General features: G+C 50.9%; 3 protein-coding genes across 3 annotated transcripts; 2 read left to right on the top strand and 1 right to left on the bottom strand.

The window, feature by feature from the left end:
* Positions 1-59: 59 nt before the first annotated feature.
* On the top strand, positions 60-789 carry CC77DRAFT_1020699 (hypothetical protein). The gene has a single exon (XM_018525112.1). The coding sequence runs from the start codon at positions 435-437 to the stop codon at positions 750-752; it is 318 nt and encodes a 105-aa protein (XP_018385573.1). The 5' UTR covers positions 60-434; the 3' UTR covers positions 753-789.
* A 3,376-nt stretch (positions 790-4,165) lies between these two features.
* On the top strand, positions 4,166-7,558 carry CC77DRAFT_936031 (hypothetical protein; the record flags this gene model as incomplete). The annotated part of the gene is made up of 6 exons (XM_018534476.1): positions 4,166-4,540; positions 4,597-4,612; positions 4,800-5,987; positions 6,049-6,361; positions 6,480-7,299; positions 7,412-7,558. The coding sequence occupies 6 exons, from the start codon at positions 4,166-4,168 to the stop codon at positions 7,556-7,558; spliced, it is 2,859 nt and encodes a 952-aa protein (XP_018385572.1).
* A 7,729-nt stretch (positions 7,559-15,287) lies between these two features.
* CC77DRAFT_1009050 (pantothenate synthetase) lies at positions 15,288-16,501 on the bottom strand (the record flags this gene model as incomplete). The annotated part of the gene is made up of 2 exons (XM_018523570.1): positions 15,288-16,423; positions 16,477-16,501. The coding sequence occupies 2 exons, from the start codon at positions 16,499-16,501 to the stop codon at positions 15,288-15,290; spliced, it is 1,161 nt and encodes a 386-aa protein (XP_018385571.1).
* Between the last annotated feature and the right edge of the window lie 226 nt (positions 16,502-16,727).

Genomic DNA, 16,727 nt, shown 5'->3' with positions numbered 1-16,727 from the left:
GACATTCACAGCTTGCGCCGAAAAACGGACTCCCATACCCGCCTTCAATAGATATCAGTGAGCTCTCTGACGACTGTTATCGAGATAACGCGGTTTTTAGATAAATAACGAAGAAGCGATTCCTGTACCAGTATTACAGAAGAATTGTCAACTGGTACCCCTCCAGTGTTTTAGTACGCCGTAGGCATTGACTTGCCCGTACCATCCTCCGCAAACTTGGTAATCTACAAGCACACGTGGCCTTCCTCCCTCACTTAATCGGAGACGATCGTGGCTGAAGTCAAGTTGCTGAAGTGCTGATAGTGTGGATTCGGGCCTTTTCTGATTGCCTCACTGACATGCTGCTATTATGTACGAAAGCCAAAGACCCGCGCCGCAAGCCACCAACCATGAAATGATGGTACTGATCAACGCCCCATCCATCTATGAACAAGATGTCGAGCAAGATGTGCGGCATTGCCGATTCATCCACACAGCCAGATCGTACGGGGCCCACATGCGCAGTGTTAAGAGACCAGCTACAAGAATCTGGCAGGTGTACCGATTACACCCTCCTTGCTGGAAACGATATTCATAGGGCTGGCTTCGCATCAAGCAGGCAGTGTCTCGAGCGGAGCGTCAGAAAGAGAACCGTATGGCTCTTTTGGGGGACGTCGCTTCGTAGACCTTTCCTCTCATTTACGCTGATTACACTAACTTCTATCACTTTTCTGTCCCAAAGCCTTTGGAGGGACGAGCAGGCTTGTATATGAAGTCACTCAGCTATCTTGCAACCTTTTGAAGGGATTACGTTCAATCGACGGGTTTTACTAAGGTCGTTCATGCAAGTTGTATGGCGTCCATCTTGTCGCCCCTGGTTTCTGGAAGCTTCGTGAGCTTTCAGTCTGTCAGCCAGTGGAAGGCAGCAATGGCAAATTCAGACCAGACCTCGATCGTCAGCCTGCACTGCACAAGATCGACTGTTATACATAGCTCTAGTTACGGCGCACAGCTTGGCGGCATGAACGGCCCTCGCTTGCGCTCATCAATAAAGTCCACGCGGTGCATGCGGCGTTGTCGTCAGAAAGCTGCACGCGCAATAACTAGAAATCACCAAACTCAGCCTAGGTCGGAGCGGTGGGGCCGTAATGCCTTGCGTATTTCACTCTTTTGATTCCAGTCTGCAGATAAAAAACAGCCCAGAACAGTCGAGGCGCTTATGTTAGGCTAGGGGTACCTCTTGCAGAGTTTGGTCTGGTTTCTCGATCCTAGGGCATGTGCCCCTGCTGAAGAGAACTTGACAGACCTCTTCGCTGCCTTCTCCTAGCTTACCATCGTACATGTTGCCTCTAGAAACCCTTCACTATTATTGACACGGTGCTATGATAAGAGAACTGGAATATGCGTAAAGATATTGGCTTCATCGACTCACTTCTAGGTCGCCAGCATCAAACCCACTAGGCTGAGTTCATCATTTCGAACGACTGGGCAGCAGCAAAGATATCGCGATTTGGAGAAGCTGTTCTTACGCAGTTTTGCGGCCGTATTAAAGCCTCTCATGTCTATCAGGCAGCGTGCAGGTAGGTATATGAATTTACTACGAAATACGATTAATATGAGCCCGAGATAATGTATTCGAGGCGCTCTAGCACGGAAATGCGTCTTGAACATCCTGAAGCGCTCGAAATACTGCTAGATTATCTGCTTCCCTCACGCCTTTTCACCGGTCATTGCTGTAGATGCCTAACCAACAAGTACGACTGGGAGACTTCGATACAGCAATAGCAAAAGTGGTCAGAAACGAAGGCAAATAAGCCTTCGTGACGGTCCAACACCGGCCACTTGGCTGGGCTGCTTGAATTAGAGGAATACGCGACATCTATATCGGCTTCTGATAAGATATTGCCAGACATTCGCAATACGCGAAGAGCTTACCGTATTATGAACGACTTGGACTGGTCGCGTTACTTCTATTAATATTGCGGAGATTTGCAGCCGTTTTCGAACCGGCGTAGAACAGGCTTCTCGGCCCTCGTTCTGCCAAAACCCCAGGTCTGGTATCATGTTCTGGCCTATAGTACTCTGAGGTGGTCCCCTGAACGATAGCTTTGACAGAACGTTTGAGTTGTTCTTATCAACGTTCTTTGCTTGTCAAGACCAGTGGGGTATCTATCTTGTAACAGAAAAGACAACGAGTATAGTTTCAACGCACTCATTTAGTTTTACTCCTATATCTAGGGCTGTTTGTTTCAGGACCGTTCTGTTAACAGTAGCTTCAATTAACATAAACCGTTACTGAGATACTCCTCGCGACCTAAGACTGCGATTCTGCACACACATCACTGAGTGCGGAACGTTGCTGTTGTGAATGCGAGCAGTGTTGTCGACAGAGCACTTCTAAGCCACCACATACAAGAGTACACAGTCGAGACGCGGTGCCATCGCTAGTTCCACGGCGTTGTCGCCCAGTGTCAACTGTGGAGATCCGTCAGCTAGACGTGTAGTCACAGGGCACCCTGCAGGCAGCTATCCAAGGAGCTAATGACTTTCTACTCAGCCTTGCTGAAGCGAAACGCCTTCGTTACCAAACTATGGATGTCCGCTCTAACGATTTGAGCGGAGCAGGCCGTACCGTAGAGAAGATGGGCGCATAGCGTGAGCTCGTTAGCATCAGTCGCGCCACTCGCTTCGAACAACCGTTGTGCAGGCCAGGTAATCCCGCACTTGATGTCATAAAACAACGTGTTATAGACGAGAATTTGTGCACACCAGGTCAATTCGTGCTTCGGCTTGGCATACATACATCTGCCACTGCAGGTGGCGAACCTGGATTGTCCGTGGTCATGGAGCAGCACATAACGTGCATTACCGAAGTGGATATGAGAATAGACTGTCATACGAAAATCGTCTAGGTCTTCAGCGTCAGCGTAAGCGAGTTGCTTAGGGGACGGTCTTTTTTTATGCTCGTTCTCGTTGAGTAATCGAGCAGAAGAGAGAACATTTGGAAGCGGCCAGAATCCCTCTTCAGCCTCTTACTTAACATCATATATGTACCATGACAGGTGTGTGTACATGAAAGGGATGTGAGCGATCAGCGCAGGCTGCGACAAATGGAGGATAATTCGCTGGGGTGCAGATGACCGGCAGCATGGCGGGTAGCGCTGGTTGTCAGGGTACTCGGGCTGCGACCAAGGAATGGCTGTCCCGTGGTGGTCGCGTCGAGAGGAATCTGGGCGATGGCGGAGACTGCCAGGTCCCGTGCTGTCAGCGGCTCGTCTGCTAACGGACGCACTGCAACACGGGCTGCGGTCGCCAATCACAACCTGGCACCTTGTTCTGATCGCTCAGCAACGGGAAACGGGCGAAGGTGTGGTAGTAGGTGGGTCCTGAGCACGGGCAGGTACCCCAAGGTACTTGTTGAGCCGGCATCGGTACGCCGCTTTTCTTAAGACGCCGCATATAGGGTCGGGATGGCACCGATCAACCAATATGGCTTTTGATTGCGAGTCTAACCTGCAGCGAAAATTCTGGGATGTATCCGTTCGAGCCCGCGGCAACGAAGATCCAGCGGCTTTCGTGGACTGTGCTCAACGTGGAATGTTGGTGTGCAGCAAGATCCTGGTCGTGCAGGGGTGAATTGCTCAAACTGGAGATGGGAGAACGGAAGGCGAGTTGACCATCTCAGACTCCTGGACGCACGCACGCACGAACCTGCGTGCCCTGCTGCCCATCTCGTTTGCAGCATGTGGCCAGAGACGTCTCTGACGCACGATGCAGCTGGTCCCGGAGAAAGGACCTGTCTGCCCATGCCGATTCGGTATTCTCACCCTGCACCTCCAGGCACTGGACAGTTCTGTATTATACCCCACTGCGTCCACTAAGATCCAGCGGTAAGGCGGAGACAGTAGCGACCGAGTGCTATATGGTACCCCAGGCGCACAGCAGTGGTCAAAAGACGGCGTGTGGACAACTGACCTGCATATCTTTTTTTGACGTCCCTCGACGACATAACCTTGGAACCCAGTCCTGTGCTGACACCTCTCAGCCTTGTTGCCAGCTCTTCGCCCTTCGCCACCCGTTGAACAATCTCAACTCCGACTGCATTGTTGCTCCTCCCGTCATTGACACTTCAAGATCTGCCCTCGAGTGGTGGAATTGTGGTGGAGACGGACGCTAGAACGCAGTTATGCTTTCCACGAATCTCCATCAATACCCCTCGGCGTTCAGCCACCTCCCCGCCCCGAACATGGTCGAACATCAACATCATCATCTTGCCGCCCAGCATATGGCACAGTCTCCACTCGACACCCTCGCGCATACATCACAATACGCAGGTCTACAGTTCCACCAAAATCGGCATGTATTACCAAACGGCAAAGCCATTGTCAAGCCTCATCGATTGCCGTACGCCAGCGGTCCAATAGCGCCTCGACACCAGCGAGAGATGCTCCACGAACGATCAGGACGAGGTAACTCAACATCTGGACCCGTACGACGTAGGATCAGTCGGGCTTGTGATCAGTGTAACCAGTTACGAACCAAGTGCGATGGTAGACAATCTGTAAGTCTTCACGCAGACTTGCACCTCGTGAACAAGCATGCTAATAAGCTGAGCAGTGTGCGCATTGTATAGGTACGTTTTGAATGAGTATGAAAAGGTCGGCCACGATTGAACCGAGATGATAGCCATCTAGCCAGATCACCAAAAGTCACTTTTGTAACGTGCGCTAGAGGCTCTTGGATCATCTGGCTAGAGCTGCTGTTCACTTCTCATCACTCAGGTACTACCGCGCCTGACAGCTTGGCTAACACTATATCAGAATTCGGATTGACTTGCGAGTACATTCGTGAGCGCAAGAAACGCGGAAAAGCATCGCGGAAGGATCTTGCTCAGCAACAAGCTGCGACCGCCGCAGGGGGGAGTGGCGCGCCCAAGTCTGAGGAGTCCAGCACCCCACAATCCTCGGATAAAGCTGCCGAGTCTATTCATAGCGGTAGTCCTAAACTTCCTGAAGGCCAAAGATCTCTTCCAGAGCCGTCCGGTCGGTCGGCCAGTATCGCAACAACAAGAGCCGAGATGGACGCCGCCCCAATCTACCAGAACAGGACGATGAGCATGAGCGCAATTGACAGTATGCCAGAAGCTGAGATGCATCATCATATGACTGAAAGCATGCAATCTATACATCCTATGCAGCCGCCCCGGATTCAGACTCAAGGGCTACCCATGCACAACCCCATGCCTGAGTACACGTCCATGGAAGAGTATCACCGGAATCTTACCTACCAGTCACCACTCCAGATGATGCAGCCTGGAATGCATCCTGTCTTACCCTCTCATGGTCATGGAATCGAATACTCTGACAGCCCCTACAGCATGATGAGCCCGCAAAGCGCACATACACAAGCGCCAGCGAATACTTTCAGGATTCATGAAGAGGCGTCCAACATGGGCTACATGGCTCATTCTCCAGTTGATGGATCTCCAGGCTGGATGCTACCTTCGCCTTCCGCAACCATGTATCCTGGCGCACAACACCAGAATCCTTCTCAACAGTTGAGATATCCTGTTTTGCAGCCGTTAGTACCACATCTCGCAAACGTCATGCCGATATCATTAGCTTGCGACTTACTTGAACTCTATTTCCAGAGTTCTTCAACTGCCTTTATGCAACCAGTCTCCCCTTACGTACTAGGCTACGTCTTCCGAAAACGATCCTTTCTCCGAACCAACAACCCCCGCGTGTGCAGTCCAGCATTGCTTGCCAGTATGCTATGGATTGGCTGCCTGACAAGCGAGTCCCCATATTTGTCTTCATCTCCATCGGCGCGGAGCCAGTTATCGGAGAAGCTTATCAACCTCACTATCAGTCTTTTGAAGCCCCTTGTGCATCAAACACCAGGTGGCCCCGACGCTAGCCCTACGGCATTCAATGGTAGTGGTATGGTCAGTGGCGTTACTATGGGTGGCTTCGGTATACCTTCACAGGATTCTGATATTGGTCTACGTAAGTCACGCATACACTTCAAGATTTTGCGTTCTCTTCCAACTAACACGGCAATCATCAGCGGGTGCGCCAGGAGGCCTGGATGATATAGCGACTTATATGCATTTGGCCATAGTGATCTCGGCAAGCGAATACAAGGCGGCATCACTGCGCTGGTGGAACGCGGCTTGGTCACTGGCTAGAGAACTCAAGCTGGGCAAGGAAGTGCCTGTCACGCCACCTCCCGAACCAAATGACGCCGATGCACCGGGAGATCTCGACGCGGAACATATAGGCGCAGGATATTCGACCACTCAACACACACCGGGTGACTTTACAGAAGAGCAAAGAGAAGAGCGCAGACGTATATGGTGGCTGCTGTTCACTGTTGATCGGTAAGCCATCTGACCTTTGTCACCCGTGGCAACCCATAAAGAGATATCGCTTGACTTCTGCCGAAGTTCTTGCCCATATACCAAGCCTACCAGTCGACATACGCTGATCGCTCAACAGCCACCTAGCGTTATGCTACAACAGACCTTTGTCTTTATTAGACGTCGAATGTTCGGGCCTTCTGCAGCCACTTGACGATAACGTATGGCAATCTGGCGAATTCTTCGAGGACTCCGCTCAATCGTTTTCAGATTCCACATTTCGCAGACGAGGGCCTGCCTTTGAGTGCACCGGACACTCCATTTTCGGATTTTTCCTTCCTTTGATGACCATCCTTGGAGAAATTACCGACCTGTACCATGCTCGCAACCATCCCCGCTTTGGAACGAAGACCGACTGGGATCATCACGCGCTTGAAATCAGCCAACAGCTCGTAGTTTACGGACAATCGCTAAAAGAGCTACGAAGTCGCGCAGTGAACGAGGCCAACGCGGAACACGAGCCGGCACATCCCGGCACACCGTCTGGCCGGTCCGTCAACTCTACGATGTCTAGAGCGCAGGAGTCACTGATGCATGCTAAGATTGTGGAGGCCTATGGTACGCACCTTATGCATACGCTTCACATCTTGCTTAATGGTAAATGGGATCCCATCTCGCTCCTCGATGACAACGATCTTTGGATATCGTCGCAGAGTTTCGTCGACGCCACCGGTCATGCAGTATCAGCCGCCGAAGCTTTGAATGAGATACTGGAGTATGATCCTGATTTGAGCTTCATGCCATTCTTTTTTGGTATCTACCTCTTGCAGGGCAGCTTTCTGCTGCTCCTCATCGCCGACAAACTGCAAGGAGAGGCAAGCCCAAACATCGTGCGAGCATGCGAAGTTATCGTACGCGCGCATGAGGCATGTATCGTCACCCTCAATACAGAATACCAAGTAAGTGTCTCGAACTATCCATCATTCTTGAGTCCTGTAATCATTCTTTGCTGCTCCTAGCACAACTGCATGATGCCAAGAACGAGGGTCCATGCTAACAAACATTCTACAGCGAAATTTCCGTAAAGTCATGCGCTCTGCTTTGCAGCAAGTGCGCGGCCGCGGCATGGATGAACATGCCGAACCTGCACAGCAGCGTCGACGCGAGATGTTGAGCCTCTACCGCTGGAGCGGCGACGGCACAGGGCTTGCACTCTAAGCCTCGTTTGAGCTTCGCTTCGCTTCGCGCATCCTTCGCCGCTGTCATCGACCCCAGTCGTCCCGGAAACATAACACCGCATTTTGCGACAACATAGCAATACACGCCCTTTCCACTCGCTGTTTGGCGGTCAAAATTCTTTCGAACTTGGCTGAGACATGTGGTCTGTTTGAAGACAGCTTTGCCTGCCACCTTGCTCATCCTTTGTGCGTTTTAGCATTACCCGATACCCCAACATTGCGCTGTTCTTCGCTTTGTTCGTTTTGCTTTCCTTTCCTCCGGCGCACGGGTCATTTGCGGTGTGACTTCCACTTAGCTATGTTTGGGTTGGACGCTCACGATTAGTGTGGTGTATGACCTCATGTATACTGGTTATCGGTGTTATAACATAATGGGTTCGCCCCTTGAGATATTGGTGTTCGGGCTTGCGGCGCGATGGTTGCGATGGGCGTTCTTGTACCAAACTTTATGCACGCCATCTTGCTCCACGTCCCCCTTCACATGCATCGCGTCATATCTCGAAAGGCGCAAGTTCCTCCGCGTATCTTTCGTTCGTTGACTCGGGTATAGTTACTCCGAAGTTCCATGTTAGCCTCTTGTAGACCTTCGGAAGGGCCTTCGTCTCCTGACTTCGCTTCTAGAACGCGGTGGAGAATAGTGGATTAGTCAATAGCTTGCTGCGATCATCCCACCTCGCGTACATACGCACCAGACAATCTCAATCAACCCCATGCAATCGTCCATTCACCAACCTAATTTCATGTTCAGCGCGTACGAACTAAGCAGAGCCACATAACATTACGTCCTATCAAAGTAGGGAAGAAGGCGCTATACCGTGCCAACAATTCGTCAACATTGCTACCATGACCGCTTGTCATAGCCGTGTTCTGTGGACAGGCGCCCATCTAGCTCGTTGTTTTGACGTGCTATAGCCAGGGTTGATGTTTCAAGAGTACACCCCTGCGGTTACCGAGCTCTAAGCTTCCTTCGTTAGATCTTTGACTGAACCAAGGACCAGAGAGCGACTGCTACCTCAGAATACAACACATAGCTCTGTACTCGAGACGGAGTGATCAAACCGGCGTGTGGGTCGCGCGTGCCTGGCGTATGTTGTGCTGATGGCCGTGCCGCACAATCTGCTGGCCATTCATGGTGAGATGCGATGCCTGTAATGGTGGCGTGTCGATTAATGAGGATGGGAGCCCTTGAATGACAGCACTTCATCGGAGCATGCCTACTGCGGACTCACAACTGGAGCACATCGTAGATCTGAGCAATTAAGCTGTTACTTCAAGCATATATTAGGAAAGTCGAGCTGACCCTGCTCAGTTGAAGGATGTTGCAACAAGTCAAAAGGATATGCGTGGAGCGTACCAAGCAACGCCAGTACTTGGACACCTAATGTATTGTAACCACTCCCGTTGCCAAATGCGCGACATACGGCCGTTTCTCAAGTCAGCATACCAGATCTCCGCTTCTCAGTCCAATACCCTAACCAGCGAGATTTCGATGATTTCCGGAAACCGGTCATGTCTGAACGAGGAGTACAGGACGTGCTATATATGCATTTGAGACTACAAGTGTACTAAGTAGAGTAAGGAGATGGAAATACCACCACATGCCAGACGTAGGGCAGAATTGTTGATGATTGTTGGGGAGCGAGCTCTTTCAGACTTGTAATTCGATTGGTCAGGAGTGATCCTTTTCCATCGTAGGTAAATGTCGATGAAACATGGGTCACGGAGACCGCCTGACCAACACTACACGAGGAGATGCATGTAGTATTGCCTTGTTATGTACCCCAGATCTGTTGAGCCTTGGTGGTGCAGCATTTTTGACCAGAACTGTATGGAGTGCCTGGGACTTTACGGATCAGCGACCGCCCGCACCTCCAGAAGAGCCCTCCTGCTTGAGCCCTTGCATGCGACGAGGACATTTCTTGTAAAGCTTCAGGCTTGCAGCAACCCACATTAGTAATATAAAGTCAACCACTTGTCATGGGCCCACCAGGCCTTCTTGCAGGTAATGACAAAACTTCGAAGCGCAAGGTGCATATCAAGAACGATAGGTTGTACGCCCATGACTTATTGTCGCAAGGACTCTGAAGCTTGTGCAGACAACAGTGTATGACTTGTCTTAGCACCGTTATTCAAAAGTTGTGAATGCCCTCAACTTTACAACTCTGAAAGAAGAATTATACGAGACGCAAGCTGCAAGCCTCTTCATCATTGGCACACCTCAGCCGGAATCTCTCCCTACTCTCCGCTACATCTGTGCATGACCCAGTGCGAAGGGAATGACGAACCCAGGACAAGAAAATTCATGGTGACACCGCAGTCCTGCACGGTAGTGTTTTGTGCAATACCGGATCAATCTAGCCATTCCATCTCCACGTCTGCGCCATGTGGCCTGGGCAAGCGCCATACTCTCGACACGCTTCTCCACATTTTAGGGCTTCTTTGGAAGCTTCAACATACTGAGGGGCTCATTTCTTTAGATGAAAAGAAAGGAGAAGGCGTGCATCGGGCAACAAGACCCCACACGCCGCACTGTACACTGCCGTATGAGTTCGCATGCGGAGAATACTGAGACAGTGTCAAAGCGCGTGGCACGCGCTCTGCAGGCCATGCGTCTGCCGTGTGGTGACGTTGGACAATTAACGTGGATTCCAAAAACTCGGAACGCAGTGAGCTAGCAAAGGATTACTGGCTGGTCGGTGTTCGAGGAGTCAGCCACGATCCGGAATTGCGGCCTCTTTTAAGGAAACAGGTCATTCTCTGACAGATCGTCGCGAGCCGTTGCGGCATGCGGGCAACTGGAACCGGTTTTTCTGGGTATCGGATAGTACGTTCAAGCTTGAGTCTGCTATGACTTGGTGCCATCATAGCCCACTCTTGGCGTCTGCTCATGGCGATGTCGGCTGCCTAGGCGTCGACCTGAGGTTGTTCGGACATGTACGCTCTCGATCAGTCAGATGGCGTGCGGCTGGCGTGAGGCTTGCATGTGGTGCGCCAATTCCGTGCTGCTTTGGCTTAGAAAGAACATTGAGCTCCGTCGACTATGACCGAAATGAGACAACATGCGATGGTGGCTAAGATCGTAGCACGCGATGGAGTACGAGACGCGCGCGACAGCAACTTAGAGCGCTTCCACAACCCGCCACAAGTAGAAGCGACCTACACGATCGACACGTCAGGATGTGGGGAACGTGGTAAGTAGGGGTTGACTGTTCGGGCACATGGGTATCCCTCCACTGGTTGCAGCTCGGTTGTACCCTCGAGTAACTTTCGACGCTTGCGTGCTTGTCTGTCATTTGCTAGATCTTGATAATCAGCAAACAGGGATGATCTTTGTGGTAACGACAGGGATATGAAAAGTGGATATTTGACCGTTTTGGCCCGTTGTCAGCATTTAGCCTGATAGCGGGTCGAACAGTCTTGGTAGAGGACGCGGGCGTCAGCCACATGTATATCAGACCTATGATATAGATAGTTTGCTAGGTCGAGCAGAGTCAAACCTAGTCCCTACAATGGCGTAACATTGGGCTAAGCGATGTCAGAGTCGCAGATGACCGATGAAAGGCGTCGACTATCCTTAGCTGTGTAGAGGGTCGTCCCGAGGAAGGCTGCTTACACGCAGCATACTGTAAGGAGGTATCACAACGTCGTCGAAGAACTCTGACGAGAAGTAAGGCACATCACAATCCCTTCGCAAGGTTATCAATCTTCACATGTCAGCCTTACGTCGCAGATACCTTTACGAAGGATCCATAAGATTTGTCCCGATGTAAGAACCGTGCGCCGTTGCGTTCGGCATCACCGGTGCACTACTAGCATCCTTGTACCCAGGTAGTAACTGTAGGTTCGAGCTCCCCGAAGTCGTTGCGATGTCTTGGTTGGTAAAACTCTCGAAGCATTCTACTGTACCAAAGCAGTAAAGTCAGCTCAGGCAGCTGCTTTGCTAGCACATGGAGTGCTAGAGTATGGTTCCGAAAGTGGCTACTAAGTCTGCGTTGGCAGGATCCGAGGGCCGCTTCAGGTCAAGTGAGCGCGCTCATGCACTTCGAGACTACCTGTTCGCAAAGTCACCAAAGGCAACAGCGGTACGGCCCTAGCACCTGCAGAAATCTCCCCTTTCCGAGAAACTGGACAAATAACAGTCGTCACTAATGCAGAGTGGACGCCAACTATCACCCAGTGTTGCCTTTGGTCGATGAAGCTCTCTTTGTAACCAATCATGTCCTCCACAGACAATAATTGGGTTGATAATGGTTGCATAACTTTGACCTGAGCTTTTCGGTATCGGGAGCCACATCCAGACCTTCAGCCGGCCACGTTTGACTAGCCTGAGGCTACTGCGGATGTGCTGGATCGGTTTGGAAGCGTCGCGTATATCTACGCAATTATGCGGATCTCACTTCGGGCGTCCCTTCGATCGAACTTCCTATCGCTATCAAAGTCGCTTTTAACAACATTCAGTTCCCTGGTTGTCATGCCGAAAAGCTTCGGATAGATGTCAGTGATGATGGAAAGGTCAGTAGTGACATCCCAAGATTGTATTCTAGATACGGGATGTGGCACCAACGATACCGGGATCTCGTCCCTTTGACGAGCAGCGGGCGGCATGATCTAAAGCAATTGTGCTAACACGATTGCGTCGGACACAAGAGTCAGACCCTAAGTTGTGCCCAAGGCTTTCGGAACAGCGCTTTGATGAATGGCGCACACATAATTCGTGGGGCGGTATTATAACAGACGATCGATATTACGAATGCGAGAGCGAGTCAGCTGCGAACGCGTATGCCTGTAGTTATGCTTTTGACGGGAGTGGAACTCCACATACCGATGGTAACCTACAGATACCTATAGTTACCTATAGCTACATGTAGGGTCCTACCGGGCACCCTTGATCAGACTACGATATATGAACAGGTTCGTGGACCATCGGCCCTGGCGTCCTCGAGTAATTAAAGCCTTCGAGAAGCCTTCCGAAACCGTGTTTTTCTTGGATCCTGGTATTGTCATGGTGTAGGACTGTTAAGCATGCCATTTGCGCTCTTAGCCTTGTGCTTAAGATGTGGGGTATGCGACAAACGCAGGGTTACCGGCAATATTCCCCAGGTTTGCCAAGGTGCAATGTCGTAGGTTAGATGATTTACGAAGCCGAACAGCTTCGACAGATCCGCGAAGCCCGTGCCCCACACAGCAGAGTGATGTTCAGTATGGGACGAAAGTCCACTTTTCACAGGTACTGCATAGGAAAGCACCTCGAGGTAGTCGGAAGTTGACGGAGTTTGCTCTGAACGCAGAGTTCTTACTTCATCGTTGTTTGAAGCTCAAAAGAGGTAAGCTTCAGAAATTAGCCGTGATCTTCCGGGAGGAGGCTGATTGCGGCAACGAAGCGCAGCGTGGGGAAACGTGGTCGTACGGAACTGAGTCCTGGCTCAGAGCGGGTCGTTATATGCGAAGTTTATATGTTAATATCTAAACATCGGTCGCACAGCTGCGAGAGACTTCTAGGTTTGATCGTGCGTTTGGCTATATCTGGTCAGACTGCAGCACATTCTCAAGAATATTTGCACCCTGTAGCGGTGGGGTGTAGATACACTAGACTTGAATCAGTGTGATCAATAACGTAACGTGTCTTGTGGAGGTCTTAAACGATGAACTATAGAGGTATACGTGATGCTGCAGCTATAGTAGTACTGTCAGAACAGCGAACTCACTAGTAGCCATCAGGTTCCTGAAAGCGCCACGTAATTGTAAGTATACAGAATAATTTGAAGGTGATCTAGGTGAGGGCGTTCAATATGTCTCGGACCGAATAGTAAGCATCGGGGTGATTCAGACTGCGTCTGGTGATATGCCGATGTGTTGAGAGAGAGAGAGAGAGAGAGAGAGGGTTATGGCGTGTTTGACGAAGATTGGTGCATCGAGTTTGCAGTGTCCTGAGATGAGTGTATTGAAGACGCGACATCAGAGCTTGGGCCGCTCGGTTTTCCAGATGACGTTGTCGTACCACTGACCTAACGGCGGCCACTACCACGTGCGCTTTCTTCATCTTCTCTTCAACATCGCTCTTCCAATCTTTCGTACATTCATCAGTCCTAATGCCTGTTTCGTGTGGTTGACTAGATGGCTCTGCCTCCGACATGTCTATGGAGGCTTGTGTGTCCAAAGAGAAGGGCGTACGTGCCTGACAACAATGGAGTAGGACCGGTCAACCTGCTGCAAACGTCACTTTGTTCTCATACTCCTGTCGATTGCCTTCTTGCTTCTGTGCAGTAGGATGAGTTCACACTGGCGCCGGTACTTGGAATGCGAGCCATGTCGGAGGAGCATCGTGGCCCATCGATCGAGTATGCCATCCTCGTCGAGATCGTCTTGTATTTTTTGTCTTCTTAAGCGTGTCTTTCTCTCCCTTTCCTACCAAAGTCTTCCTGGTTCTCTGCACGACACCTCTTCAAGTTTCCGTCATCCTCACATTCCACCTGCTGTTCTCGATGGATCTATTCAGCCCCCTAGACACACTCTCATCTCCGCAGGTCGCACGTCCCAATGTTAAGGGCATATTTCCGCAAAACTAGAAATTGCCAGAACTTCTCTTGCACTTATATCGACCCTTTCAGGATTTGCGTCTATTGTTCTCAAATCTCCCACCGGTCTTTGAGAACGCCACAACGTCTTTTATCCACCAATCGGCTATCTACACGACGACCACGTCAAGCCACCCGTCACCAAAATTAGCATTATCTCTTCGAACTACCTTCTAGAAGAAGGATGGAATTATGCAGGGACGATCCTTAATGAGCATTGCCGGCGCTTAAAGAGATGTTGGTGGTGCAGGAAGCAGGCTTGCTTGTGGGTTTGCGGGCCGTCGAGATCTACACCACCTTTGATGACGCTATGCGTAAGATATGTACGATGAGATTATGTTGGTGGCAGATGCGCGGACGGGTAGAGGCGAAGATGAAGGATTACAATGGCTTGCAGAATGACTGCACTCACGGAGATGAAGCGGTTCTTGGTAAAGTGAGCATTGTAAGTAGGGGAACGACCGAAAGCTTAAACAGACGTGTCGAAGAACAGGTGAGAGTTGGCGGGCTCGGCATGCCGACCTTCTGTAGCAGCTAAAGTGATCTGTAGTTTATTTTCACTAACTGCCCTATATTGGGAGGCCTTGTCGCTTCAGAGCCACCGACGTTGTTATATCTTATATACATTTCATCTCCGAACCGCTAATGAGGCCCTTCCTCGTCTCAGTCGCAATTTCCAACAAAAAAAGACCCCAAAATCAAACACAAAGGCAAGGGAAGGGAACTTACTAAGCACAAATAAAATGTTTATGGTGCATAAGACTAGAGCAGAAGAAGCCAAGCATCAAGCAACTGCGGCTTAAGATATGGGGGAATGCCAGTTGCGAGTGCATGAGATCGTCTCTACCAAGGGGCATCATGTAACAAAGGGTCGCAGCCTAGGTGGCCATGACATTCGTACTCATGTAATCGAGCAAAGCAACAATGATGGCGATCAAAGAGTCTCCACGGAATCTAGATGCAAGAGACGTATGTCAACACGTCATGATAGGACGGGACAGGAACAGTTCAGTGGTGTTATAACATCCGATTGAATTGTACACAGTGTCCTGCCTCCACAACCACGGCGGATTCTCGTACTCCAAGTTTGATATCTAGATTTTATTCATAACCAGGCATATTGATGAGACTAGTCTATCTCATTGGATTTAGAATCAGATTGTCGATCAAGCGCACAGGTACCTGGCGACCTTCAGCATCCAACTGACCTAAATCCTCACCGTCTTGCGGATCTTCGACCGGGAGCATTTTTACCGCACCACTGAGAATGGCGCCTCTCGAATCGTCAATCTGATCAATCTCCTCCATGGTGTCAGGGTCTGCAAGACTAATATAGTCAACCTCAAACTTGGCGCGTTTGCTAGGTTCCATGTGCTCTTGCTCAAGCAGTGTCATATTGCCGTGGTCGAATGCAGGCCAGAGGACGTCGTTCCGCAGCCTCATACCATTCTTGTACTGTAGCTCTGCTTTGCGAAGCGCTTGGTTGAGAACGATGCCAACACTGCGACGTCGTGCGCCGAGATAGACATTGCGTGAAGATAGTGCAAGTCCGTCTGATTCCCTGGACGTCGGGATGATGCGCAGGCTCGTGTCCAAGTGAAAGTCTTGAATCAGTCGCTTGATAACGCGGGTTTGCTGGACATCTTTCTGCCCAAAGTAGACGCGATCTGGGGCGCAGATGTTGAAGAGCTTCATGCATACAGTTGCTACGCCGCGGAAGAAAACAGGTCTTGACGCGCCCTCTAATAGCTGGCCAAGTGGACGCATCTCAATGAAGCTCCCTACACCTGGTATGCTGCTGTCGGGTGGCAGTGTAGGGTACATGGTCTTTGTGGTTGGTGCGAAGACAGCTGTCACGCGTCCCTGGTTTGCAGTCGCCAGTTCCTGGTTCAAGTCTTCCAACACTTGCATGTCCGCCTCCCAGGTCTTCGGGTAGGACGCGAGATCCTCATTCAGTCCGAATTGTGTAGGATTCACGTAGATGGTAACGAAGACATCGGTATTCTCAGCGGCTGCGTGACGCATGAGCGAGACATGGCCCTCGTGCAGGGCACCCATGGTTGGGACAAGGCCAACTGTACGATTGTCGGAGCGGAGATGTCGGCGGTAGTCTCGTAAAGGCGCGACATCGCGGAAGATGTGCGTTTGGGCTGCGGAGGGCGAGGCATTACGCAGTGATGGGCTCGTGGACAGACACCGAATGCCGTGGCTCGCAGGAACTCGCAATGCACGCGAAAAGCCCCTTGACACGCATCGTCGCGCTATCGGTACTGCGTAGTGTTAGTTGTTTGGTTCAATGGCGTGCGTCGAGGAGCGCACTCACCGGCTGCGTAACGGAGTGATGCCATTGCGGAGAGTTGCGGAGGTGTCGCGGACTGAGCTCTGCCTTAGTTGTGGAGTCGCGCAAAAACGGGGAAGATGCGACGATTTGTCCCTCGCAGCTTGTGAGGGGACAGAGCGCAAAGAGTCAGCGAAAAGGCAGCCATGGTGATCAAGTTGAGAAAGGTCAAGACGACTCGTTTCTGCGCTGAAGGTCCCATCATGGGAGGGAACGCCCATCTGAGCCTAGTGCCC

This window comes from Alternaria alternata (assembly GCF_001642055.1).
Source record: "Alternaria alternata strain SRC1lrK2f unplaced genomic scaffold CC77scaffold_11, whole genome shotgun sequence".
Lineage (NCBI taxonomy): Eukaryota > Fungi > Ascomycota > Dothideomycetes > Pleosporales > Pleosporaceae > Alternaria > Alternaria alternata.
Note: the sequence above shows the minus strand (reverse complement) of the source record. Positions and strands in the feature narration are given on the sequence as shown.

Excerpts from the sequence above, each read along its gene's own strand:
- CC77DRAFT_1020699 (XM_018525112.1), top strand. The coding sequence starts at position 435 with ATGTCGAGCAAGATGTGCGGCATTGCCGATTCATCCACACAGCCAGAT.